This window comes from Notolepis coatsorum, assembly GCF_963971535.1.
Source record: "Notolepis coatsorum genome assembly, chromosome: 7".
NCBI lineage: Eukaryota > Metazoa > Chordata > Actinopteri > Aulopiformes > Paralepididae > Notolepis > Notolepis coatsorum.
Window position 1 is genome coordinate 32,891,067 of NC_140171.1, and position 12,516 is coordinate 32,903,582.

General features: G+C 41.3%; 2 protein-coding genes across 2 annotated transcripts in view; one reads left to right on the plus strand and one right to left on the minus strand.

Moving 5' to 3' along the window:
• The window catches only part of gnav1 (guanine nucleotide binding protein (G protein) alpha v1), an 80,763-nt gene extending 73,261 nt beyond the window's left edge, over positions 1 to 7,502 (plus strand). Inside the window, exons 8-9 of the mRNA XM_084318556.1 lie at positions 4,184 to 4,271; positions 5,668 to 7,502. Coding sequence (XP_084174682.1) covers positions 4,184 to 4,271; positions 5,668 to 5,858 — 279 coding nt within the window. The 3' untranslated portion in view covers positions 5,859 to 7,502. The remainder of the gene's footprint in view (positions 1 to 4,183; positions 4,272 to 5,667) is intronic.
• Positions 7,503 to 7,781: 279 nt separating this feature from the next.
• On the minus strand, positions 7,782 to 9,651 carry npb (neuropeptide B; the record flags this gene model as incomplete). The annotated part of the gene is made up of 2 exons (XM_084318103.1): positions 7,782 to 8,173; positions 9,388 to 9,651. 2 exons carry the CDS (start codon positions 9,649 to 9,651, stop codon positions 8,045 to 8,047), a joined length of 393 nt encoding a protein of 130 aa, XP_084174229.1. The 3' UTR covers positions 7,782 to 8,044.
• Between the last annotated feature and the right edge of the window lie 2,865 nt (positions 9,652 to 12,516).

The following is a 12,516-nucleotide window of genomic DNA, read 5'->3' on the forward strand; positions in this document are numbered from 1 at the left end:
TTCAGTTTGATAATATTCATTAATTTCATTAATAACATTGTGATGTAATTTCATTTTCTAATAAATATGCATGATCAAGTTCCAACAACGTGTCCTTTTATTTTCATATTCATTATTTCCATGTTGAATTTACACAATACATTAAGTGTGGGGTCGCCAAAAAATATCTAAAATAAAGTGGGGTCGCGGTATGAAAAAGTTTGAGAACCCCTGTTCTAGGGACAGGTTGACTATGTCAGTGAATACAGAGGCCAGTTGGTCGGTCAGACTTTTAGGACGCGTCCAGGGATGCCGTATGGTCCTGCTGCTTTCCTGGTATTTACAACCCTTTAACACCTAAGCCTGAAACAGTCCATTTGGGTATATAGTTGTTATTGCTGTGTAATTGTCAGAGAATGGGCTGTGAGGAAGTGCTTTTCACCCTTTTTTCAGAACTTCTTCAGCTTTCAATGTCTGTTATTGTTTGAACTTACTGTATGTTTTGAGTGTGTATCAAACTGTTATTAATCAAGGAAAACAATGTAAGTACCGTAGACACTGCAATTTCCCATGCATTTAGCTTATCACATGTAAATGTTGAACATGGAATTATTATGCCACTGTAAATATATATTTTTTTAACCCTGGCCTTACGTGATTATGCTTTTTAGGCTCATTTTAACTCAATTTTGACCTTAGTGGTTGACCTTGAAGCAGGTAGAATTCTACTTGTGATTACTTCCTCAATAACTCCCACAGTTTTTGGATTACTGTAAAAGGCAATATATGTGAAGAAAGCTCAGCTCCTTGGCTTTCAGACGGCGCTGAGCATTTTTTCGATAGAGTTACAGAGTTACAGTACAGAGAAGCAGCAGTGGTATCTGGGCCCCAGGAGGGGCCCGTAGGTTTAAAGGTCCTCCTCACCTCATGCTCTGTTAACCTGAACACTGAGTCTCCAGTGTTCCATCAGTGTTCACCATGGGGGGGGGGGGGGGGGCTTTGTAGTCTGTCATCGTTCTGATGCCCTGCCACATACCTCTAGAATCAGCCTGTTCAAACTGAAGTTCCACCTTATCCCTGTACCGCCCCTTTGCCTTTATCACTGTTCTCTTGTAGTGCGCCGCCTTGTGCTCATGCATTTTGCCTGTCACGAGCCTGTCGTTGTAGGCTGAGGTGAGTGCATTCAGAGCTTCACGGATCGATTTGTCTACCCAAGGCCTTTGGTTTGGGAAAACTCGATTTGTGGTGGAGGGGACTATTTCTTCTACCAGAGTACCAAGTCTAGCACTGTTTCTGTATAATCATCGATGTTGTCTGTTCTCTCACAAAACATGTCCCAGTCTGTGCAATCGAGTGCAGCTTGGAGCGTGTTTTCTGAGTTCACAGACCATCGCTGCATGCTTAAGACTTCGTTTATATTTGGCATGAGAAAGATGGTGTTGTGGTCTGATTTATCGAATGGAATAAGCGCCTGTGACTTGTACCCGTCCTTGAATTGCGAGTAGCAGTGATCTAATGTACTCTCTGTCAGCCTTCCTACTGTCTCAATAAAGAGCTTCCTCTGTTGTGTTGGGTGTCAAAGTATTCTCAAAGTAATACTTTGTCCTTCAGGCATCATTAGCTTAGACAGGGAGAATATGGGCTGGGTGGTCATTTCCAGTCAGTCAATCTGGCATGATTTCCCCCTGAGAGCTGGCGTTGGACAGAGTGCAAACATAAGAACAAAGGATCAAGGGATTGTCTCCTGTCGTTCAGCCCACTACCTCTGCTACCTATCACCCTATTGAATACAAGTAACTGTCGGATGTCTTACATAAACATTGGATGTGTTAGATAAACATATGTGCATGCGCACACACACAAATGATCACATTAAACACCCGTGTAACGAGCATGTTTAATTGGCCCTGGTTAGCTCGGTTTTAAAACCCACTTTAGATGTACATAAGTCTGTGTGTGTGTGTGTGTGTGTGTGTGTGTGTGTGTGTGTGTGTGTGTGTGTGTGTGTGTGTGTGTGTGTGTGTGTGTGTGTGTGTGTGTGTGTGTGTGTGTGTGTGTGTGTGTGTGTGTGTGTGTGTGTGTGTGTGTGTGTGTGTGTGTGTGTGTGTGTGTGTGTGTGTGTGTGTGTGTGTGTGTGTGTGTGTGTGTGTGTGTGTGTGTGTGTGTGTGTGTGAGAGAGAGAGAGCAGGGAGAGTGCTCTGGTAATCTGCTGTGCTTTCTTCACTGCCCACAAGACTTTACATTTGAAGTCTAGACAGAGTTTATTCTAGGGCTGGGACTTTAATTTCGATTAATTAACTACAGAAACTGGATCAAATTCAGTATAGGGATAATTTTGTGTTAGTGTTTTGCTGTGCAGGCTATTAAAGTTAAAGCAAACGTTTCCTTTTATGACATTTAGTCCTGCACTTAGTTCTACTATGGAGTGTTGAGTCAGTGAAGTGATAATTCTGTCTGGTATTACTAAATATTGGAGGTGCACCATGTATGAGTCGTTTGAGGGGTGGGGTTGGGGGACCAGAGACGCATCATGTCGCGCAGGGCCCAGAATTACTTGCCATGCCCCCAGACGAGACCCGTCACAAGTTCAAACCCAACGACATGCAACATAAGTGCGACTCCCATCGCTTTCCGGGTTTGAACTTTTGCAGAATAAATAAACTCAACTTCCTAATGGATTGTACAGTATATTCTGCACTTAATGCCAGAATGTCAGGAATCAATATATAAAAGTATAATATTAAAGTAAAAGTACGAAGTTCCCTAAAATAAAAATTCTTGCGTAAAGTACCGTACTTTTCGCACTATAAGCCGCACCTGAATATAAGCCGCAGCAGCTAAATTGAATGATGTGTACATATATAAGCCGCACTGGACTATAAACCGCAGGTGTTTTAATTTTTAATTACCATATGTAATTAGCATTGGGACACAATACTGTCGGACAAATAACAAGAATTAACTCATTTACAAGTTGTATTAAGTTTAGCAAATAAGGGAACAGATAAATAACGTTGAGTCACATATAAGCTGCACCGTTATATAAGCCGCAGGGTCGAAAAATGGGGGGGAAAAGCGCGGCTTATAGTCCGAAAATTACGGTAGCTTGAAACCTTACTTACTAAGTGTTGGACTGAGGGCACTGTAAGATCTACAGTATGAATGGAGGTGATGGAGAAAGAGAACATTGTGCTTTTATATATAAAATAAAAAGAAGAAAAAAGATAAAGGTCAGAACATGGTGTTACACAGACTAGTATAATTTTAGTAGTCCATCAATGTCATCACTCATAATGTCTTTTGTCAACTTAAAGAGGAACTGTCAGTGTAAGCCTAGGCTTCCACCGTTCAGGTCACTGGAGTAGATGGTGTGTATTATGGTGTCTGTGTGTCTGGTGTCTGTAGATCTGACATGTCCAGGATTACGTGTGGGCATGTATATTATATGGTTGCAAGGTTCATTAAATGACAGTGTTTACCGGTAATTATAGCTTTTTTTTTGTATGTGTGGGAAGGGATAATAATCTCCACCTCAATGAATTCCTCACTGTGGCTAGTCAGTGTTAGTCAGTGTTAAATACACACCTAGGCCTTCCTGCAAACCCGCTTACTCAGCCCTCTCTCATTATTTTCTTGTTTTCATAATCAAATAGAAGCCAGAGAAGTGACTATTTTTTTTTTAATTGGTCAGTTACGTCCGATGGGACCGAATCAAAGACAGAAGTTTGTGTGAAAGGCGGCCATGCCTAGAAGTTTAGTTGAGAGAGAGAGAGAGACAGGGGGACAGAGAGAGGGAGGCCAGGGGGAAAGGGAGAGCTGTGCTCTGCCCTGGAGCCTGATTGGGATTGATTGCCCGGTGATGTGCGTGGAGCCGAATAATTGACCCAACGTCATCATCATCTCTTTTCTTTCAACAACATTGCTATTGATTTTCATTGTATCTAAGTATCTATAAACTAACAATATGACAATAATATTCAAGTGATTTATTTGTTTCATTTAGTTTTTGGTTGGTTATTGCAGCTCTGCACATGGGAAGCCGTCGTTCATAATTAACACAGTTGTCATTATGATCATGTGATTTGTTTTTCCACATGGGAGAAAACCTTTGACTCATGATAATCGGACACTTTTTTTGGTCTCAGGTGATTAAAAAAAGAAAAAGAAAAGAAAAAAATGTTTTTTAATTTGTCTTGTTTTCCAGATTTTATTCATGAACAAGATAGATCTTTTTCAAGAGAAGATTTTACACTCTGGCCGACATCTACGGTTATACCTGCCTCAGTTCAAAGGTGAGACTTGACAACAGATCACAATGCATGATAGTGGGCCAGACTGGTGAGCCATTTCATTAGCATGCTGGCTGTGTGGTGCTTGGTGTGTTTGATATGTACTGTTTCAAGATAAGAAGCATACACCTCCTGATAATTTTTAATACTAGTAATAATACTTTATAGTTTAATACGTTTTTTATTTTTTTATTATCAGAATGAAGGGCCATTGTTAGTAACTTGTTGAGGCATTCAGACATCCACATAATATGATATGATAATATCTACATACTATATGCAGTATCAACATGCAGTCTCAACAACCCACACAAACACACACGCACACACTATACACACACACTATACAGTATATATATATATATATATATAGCACATACTAACAAACTGATAATACAATCCGACACACACACACACACACTGGTTGGGTCGTTTTCTATTTTGGCATCAGTGTTGCTCAGCACTTGCTCCCCACCTCCCAGAGGACCAATGGTCTCTCTCCACTCATGTAAATGTCAATATAAATGCTAAAATTGCAGAGATTGGGGTCAGCCAGCGGAGCAGGCGACTGTTTCACATTGTCTGGTCCCCTGTATTTGATGACTAGTCTGATATACGTACATGAGGAGAAGCCTTTTCCTTGGTCTCCTGTGGGAGAAGGGAGGAGCTGGGGAGGCCAGAGGTGAGTGGCGATGGGATTAGGGAGGGTGAGAAAGTGTACAAAAGCAACGCACATCCGAACAATTAATGTAAGACATCTCTCAGTTCACACAACAAGGCAGAAACACTCACATGAAATGACCCAGAGGCTGGAGGGAGCTCTCCATGGTCCTGACTTCAGAGAAAATACTCAAATATATCTATATATCTGTGGACAGGGCCATTAGTCATGATGTCAGTGTTTTCCATAAGCTCTGGTTTCACCCGTCCACACGAATACACATATTTTTTTATATTCTATAAAGTTTCTATTAAAGAAAATTAGGAACCAGGTGACTTGTCAGGTAATCTGGCCTACTAGGTGTGATAGGAAGTACTGTACTTAAGTACAATTTCGAGCTACTTGTACTTTACGTGAGTATTTTCATTTTAGGGAACGTCATACTTTTACTCCCATTACATTACATATTGTACTTTTATAGATTTCTGACATTCTGGCATAAAGTGCAGAATATACTGTATCACACTTCCCAGTAGCATGCAGTCCAATATAATTAACATAGATTGGATTATAGAACACGTTATTTTGCATACCTAAGTAGATACCATGAGGTATATAGATATAGAATAAAAATATTATCTTAGATATCATGTTGTAGATTATTTGTCACCCAGTCTGTATGGGGGACGGGTGGCGACACAGTCTTCATCCAACATTCCCTGTCCCTTCCTCCGCCAGGTGCAGACTGCGACGTGGACACGGCGGCCCGCTTCATCGCCTCCACCTTCATCTCGCTCAACACCATGCCCAGCACGCTCATCTACCACCACTTCACCACGGCCACCGACACCTCCAACATCCAGATTGTCTTCCAGGTTGTCATGGATACCATTATCAAAGAGAACCTGGAGGCCGTGTCACTTCTATGACTTTGTGGGGAAAATAACTTTGTGGACGCCTCGTCGTCCGTGACAACCTGAAGGCCGTCTGGCCCGGTTCTGTGGATCCTCGGGTTCTGGGGACAGAATCTATTTTTCAGCAGGGTGAAAACTTTATTGACTTGGTAAACGCGGACACGACGTGGAGGCATCACCGGTGTGTATGGGACATAGTTTCCCTGCAGAAGTTGTGGTTCCCCCTCAGTAGTACCATATGCCGGTGAATTCATTCTACATCTTCTTTCACGTGATATTGAAACTAAACAACAAAACATCGAAAACAAAACCTTTGAGAATAAAACCGATGTCCCGTTTGGCTTGTATGCCCCCCCCCCCCCCCCCCCCAGAACTTTGACTCTTGAAACCTTACTTTCTTTTGTGTGTTAAATCATGGACTTCAATGTTAGGTATTTATTGTACTGTACTATGCAACCCTAATCAGAATATGAACATTTACTAATATCCTATTTCATCTGCTTTGCATTGTGTGTGGTGTGTGCGTGTGCAGCCATATGGGCTACTTGTCTGTCCGTCTCTGAGTATTCCTGTGCGTGCGTGCGTGTGTGTGCGCGTGCGTGCGTGCGTGTGTGCGTGCGGGCACGATGGAGAGGGAGTGGGGATTTACGGCTTGTCCATTACTTCCATGGTGTGGGGTTCACTCATGCATACCATAGTGCCTTTTCCCCTCATCCATCACAGGGCTGTGTCTCCGCTCTGCATATCCTGTGCGTCACACCCTCCTAATGGGGCAGTTATCACTCTGAATACACCCCACACAGATACACAGTTTAACTTCCCTATAGGTCAGTGGTTCTTCTCAACCCATTTTGTGCAGCCGAACACCGGGAACAAGAACGGGAATTCCAAGGCACACCCAATAATGTCGCTTTTAAGTGTCATAAAACATAGCAGGATCATACAACCAGGAGATGGCAAAATGCAATCAGGTGCCGGTCGAGGGGTAAAATAGATTAACTCTGATTGGGGGAAGCGTTAATAAAGGCATTGATTGGAGCAAAATCTCAAGGCAGATCAACAACCATCTCTGTTTAGTTTGCCTTTCCACTTTTCTTTCACTTTCATTATTTTACCCCTTGACCGGCACCTGAACGCATTTATTACCTCTCCAGTCTTTCTATATCCAACACACGCACACACTCCACTTCCACTCATATATGCTGATTTTCAACCAAGTATGACGGTATCTCGTTGTAAATTGTACGACACTACCTCAGCTGGCAGTGTACTGTACTGTGTAGAGAACTCCCCTGAGCTACTGGTAGCCTGTACTCTCAAGACATTCCCTGTCTTTCAGACATCATCTCCTATTTCCATAATAAACGCTCTTATATAGGTTTTCTCCTGTATGAATCCTGAAGGTGAAGAAGTTACCTCTACTGTAGCACCGAAGAGAGAGGGAGAGGGAAACTCCCTATAGTGCCTTGTGATTCACTTTTTGTTGTGGTATAATTTAAGTAATATTTCAGACATCATTTTTACATAATATAATATTTTGTTACCTTTTACCCTGTTATTACGATGGTTACATTTTAAGTCACTCCTTTTGAAGTCATGGTTTCAACAAGTGCTTGAACAGTCATTACTTTATTTTTCACTGTTGTACTTAAGTGTCAATAAAAAGCCACATGTTGCCTAAGTTATTCTACATACATATACATACTTCCATTGTTATGGCCCATAATAACGTATGGGGGGAGGAAATCTGGATAAAGGCAACCAATCAAAGCAGTGAGTTGAACAAACATTTTTGTACCATTCGACTTTCCATTTTCAGCAAGGATAAATGTAGGCTATACACCAAGTTGACAGTGTTTGTTCGTTTTTAATAAATAAAAGTACTTCCAGAAATCCTGCTCTATACAGTCAACATTCTGAACATTTGATACAGTTGGCAACGCGGGTACAAGAGTGCAGGGTGGGCATAGCAGGAATGTGGGAGTGATTAGGTAAGGGGATGAACAATACAAACATCTCACACACCCCACTGGATTTTTATATATTTGTGTTTTTAAGCAGCAAAAGAAGGTTAAAAAAAATCAAAGAACATTCAAACGGTCCATCATACCCCTCCGTTTAACATAACATGCTCCCGGACGGTGTTCGTGGGAGCATTTGGAGAAGGAGCGCTTTGCCGCCGGTCGACCGGGAGTCGGGACTCACGCAGACAAACAGTCCAGAGAGTCGAGCGTTAGGAAGACGTCTGCCTTGCACTGGAACGTGCCGGTTCCGTCCCGCAGCAGCTCGCAGCTCTTCAGGTTCGGAGAGATGTCCTTCAAACATATAGCCTATATATGAAGAAAACAAGGATTATCAGAATGCACGTATTGGTGTAGTTCTAACCTTTTTATACATGCCTTGTGTGTTTTATCCCTTTTTATGCTTTATGTCTTGTTTCTTTAAAGGGGAACTATTTTACTATTTCTTTCACTATTTGGGCACTTTTACACAATTCCTGTGAGTTTATGGAACACCTCTGTAATTATATATATCTTTTAATTCATTGTTTTGTATTTCTAATCAAGTCCTCAAAAACAGCATTTTTCTACCTCAAGATCTCGAGCTGTTTTGAGCCTGGGCTCCTAAACCACTGCGACGCGGCGCCAGCGCCTGAACATTAACATGCAGCGGTGTCTTTCTGACATCACAAATCATCACATTTTCAGATGACTCAGTTCAGTGAGGGTGAATATTGTGAGAGGAGAATTGGAAGAATGCGCCAATATGAGAATTAGAGACATAGATCATATTAATATAAGTCCACATAGCTAGGAAACAATGCTAAACACTGAAAAAGGCCATTTATAAGATAGTTCCCCTTTAATTGCCTAATGTTTTTCAGTTTTTAGTCTGTTTTTACTCTTGAGACTTGGTTTCCAGATATAGAGTGCATTATAAATCGAATGTATTATTATTATTATTATTATTATTATTATTATTATTATTATTATTATTATTATTATTATTATTATTATTATTATTATTATTATTATTATTATTATTATTATTATTATTATAATAAAGATAGAGAACTAGTGCACTGTAAGTGTAATATCTTGAGAAAATATCATCTTGGATAGCAGGTTGTATTCAGAGTTTATTTAGAAATTAAGCTGGTTTACGTCAGTGATTGTAGATACCATTTTTGTGGCATTACATCCAGAGTGTATTTTCTTTTAATGAACACTGGTGTGCGCTTTGTAACACTATGGCTGTCCACTGTGGTGCTGAATGGACAGCGCCTTTACGCACGAGTTTGGAACATCAAAATGTAGATCTCAGGCCCTCCAAACTATTTCCCTCTCATTATTCCAACACCGTAATGCAGTCTGGGTTTTGTTCAGTATAGTCCAACCCGTATAGTTGTATTTGTGCATAAGAAGAATCCCAAACAAAGTGATTTTTTTACGAGTATCTGCTCATTCCACTAGTAGCCTGCCAAACAGTGGCCTCGCATTGGCATTTTAATTATGTATTTGCTATGATTAAAGATAACACTTACCATATTTTTGAGAATGGAGATCTGTCTGCTACCATCTGTGACCACGTTGTTACTGGTCGTCTCGCCGCTGTCCACCACCGTTTCTTCGGACTCGGCTCTCCGGACGTACGGCGACCTTCTAATACCGGAGAGCAAACCGGAGGCTCGACCCACCGAGTAGTAACTGGGCCCGGTAGACTGCTTGTACCATGCTTCGATGGGATGGCACGAAATGAGCAAAGAGATTCCGACGCACACCACGGCAAACCTAACCGATCTCTCCATAGCTGGAACTTTTTACGCGGCGATTCTGTTGTGGTTTCGTGGTTGTGTGCACTCTCTTCTTTCTGCCGTGGGCTGTTGTTCTTCACAAGACGACTTTATGTTTCCCTGGGTCTTTTTCAGAAGTTGCTGAAGCTTATAAAGGCTAGGCGCACGACGCTAACGTGACCCACGACGTTCGTCAAACCGATCGAGTTGGGCGGATGATTCATTTTACGCGAAAGGGGGAGGAAGACCAATCCGGATCGATTCGTTTTATCTCTTTTGCTTTTGTGTTTGACGGGTTTAGGGGGGGGGGGGGGGGGGGCGTTTGCAAGGACTATTTTGAGGGAAGGGGTTAGAGACAGGGAAACGTCATTCCCATTCTGATGCATGTAGAAAAGAAAGTGAATAAAACAGTGGGCAAACCGGCCGGCCTATACGTTTATGCCAGGCTTTTAACACTTTGTTAAAAGTAGGGGAGACAGGGGTTGATTGGCACACAGCTATTTTCTGGCCTTTTGAAGGTCACAGACACAAGAAATGTAACATCAAAATGTTTGCCTTTTTGATCTGCACTCAAAGTCACCCACCTTTTTGGTGAGGGCAACATTTCAGTTTTGTAGTATCAAAAGTAAAAGATCAAATAAAATAAAAAGTCCCACACCAAATGTTTTATAAAAATGTGTTGGATAGATATTGGAAATGTCTTAATTCCAGTTAATAGAGATGGGAGTTTGCATGTTCTCCCCGTGCTCGCAAGGGTCTCCCCTCCAGAATATAAACCCAATGGAAAAACATGCACAACAGATCGCTAACGCTGTCGCGTCCCTGATGAAGACGGACAGGAGCACTTGGATTGGTCCAGCCTCATACAACCCAAACTAGAGACCTATAGGGCATTCAGAGGATGGGGCTTTGCTAGGTATATTGGCAATAAGCAATTTCCAGAACAGAAGTGCTTGCCATTCAATCACAGAAAAATGCAATTCTTACAGAAATCTGCAAATAAAAAAAAATAAAAAAAATGTTGTAAGTAACTAGTTGATGTTAAATGTTAATGTTTTCTCATTCTTGTTTGAGTAAAAAAATTAAATGACGTCTATATTGGTCGTTTCATTCTTTTGTAAATATAGCATTTTAACATTGTGCCAACCAACCCCACAACGTGTGCCAACGAACCCCCCATGTTGGGACTTTAATCATGAATCCCCTAATTTCAGAAAACATTTGTGGACATTCAAATGTGTTTATTAACTTTATTTATAGCTGAGACCATAACCTTTAATTTTCTGCAGGTTAGAATATTCTCACATAAACAATGCCAGAGTAATATGGCAGAGAGCGAAAGGCGTCTCCTCACAAGGAGCAGAAAATGGAACAGCTGGTTTGGAAAATATCATAAAGGTGATTGAATCTGTACTGTTGTGTCAGTATTTCTCATTATAACGTTGTTAGATGAGTAGGTGGTATTCTGCTGCTCTCCACCACTCTGACAGACTTCATCCTGAAAGAAAGAGGGATGATTATTTGTGTTCTGAAGGAAGAGGGGCCACATTCAAATGGATGATGTGAATCAACAGAGGGAAACAGTACAATAGAATCTTTGTTATGACCGTATACAGCCTTTATACAAGCAAACACACTTTTCCTAATTGATTTACCAACCAACTCAGTAATGCATAATGATTCTGTGTGAAGGAGAGGCTGCTTTATGTGGCACCAGCACCAGTTTGATTATATATTGTAGCGTTTCCGCTATTGACGACTCACCGACTCGGTTGTTGTTCTCACTTATCTGTTTATTCAACGTCTCTGGTACAAAGACTCGGTGCATCATCTCTGCTTGCATTCCCATACCCCAAGAGAGCGCACTCTCAGGTGTACCACCCTCTTATACCCTTAGCCCTTGCCCCCTCCCCTCTACCAACACCGGGCTCGCGCGACCAACAGGGTCACCTGAGCCCCAGGTTGGTAGAGCACAGAGTGACAGCTCGGCTGACCAATCACCTCAAACCCAGGGTCGTTACAATATGTATGGAGTACATTTGTATGTTCAAGTTGTCATGTCTGTATTTCAGTAATACTATTCACAAATTTCCATAATTGAGTACTAATATCATCACTCAAAACCTACAGTTTTCACATTGTGTCTCCTTGTTTGTTTGATTGGTTGGGAGTTGATTGATGCAGGTGTTCTTTATTAGTTAATCAGCAAGACCTTGATTTAAAATGGTGTGTCCATAGTGAGGGGGGATGCCTTTTTGCCCAATACCTGCCTACTGATGTGTATGGAGAATAAATAGTGTAGTGGCTATTTGTCAACAACAACTAATAAAAACTAAAAAGCCACTGAAGCACCAGGGCAGCGAATCTCACGCAGATCAGGAAGTCCATTGTCCAGACAGCATTTGACAGTTTTGTGGTGTTTATTGTCTGTTAATCAAAAGAATACAGAAAAATTATTGTTTGATTCTATATGATCTCCTGACGCTGGTAAAAACCATATACCTTCCCTGATGCCCACTGTGCTATTGCCTCTAATTACCTAAATACACCCAGCTGTGCTTCCCAATTGCCCAGAACCCCTTCAAAGTAAAAGCATTTAGCTGCGACTCATAACTTAAATAATATGGCCGTAAACAAATTAATACTACAAAATCACATAACAAATAAATGTAAAAATAGTTAATAGCTCCCACAAATAGTATATCTTTTGTAGAAATGCTTCTTGTTGTGTTTTAAAGCCTTTTCAGTGCTCAAGGTATGGCCAGCCTTGTCACAGTCTGACTGCCTGCTTAACCACTAGCTGCTCTGCTCTTATATGTAACATACTTTCTAAGCACAACAGGTACACTATAGACTGAAAAACACAGGGGAAGATCCATA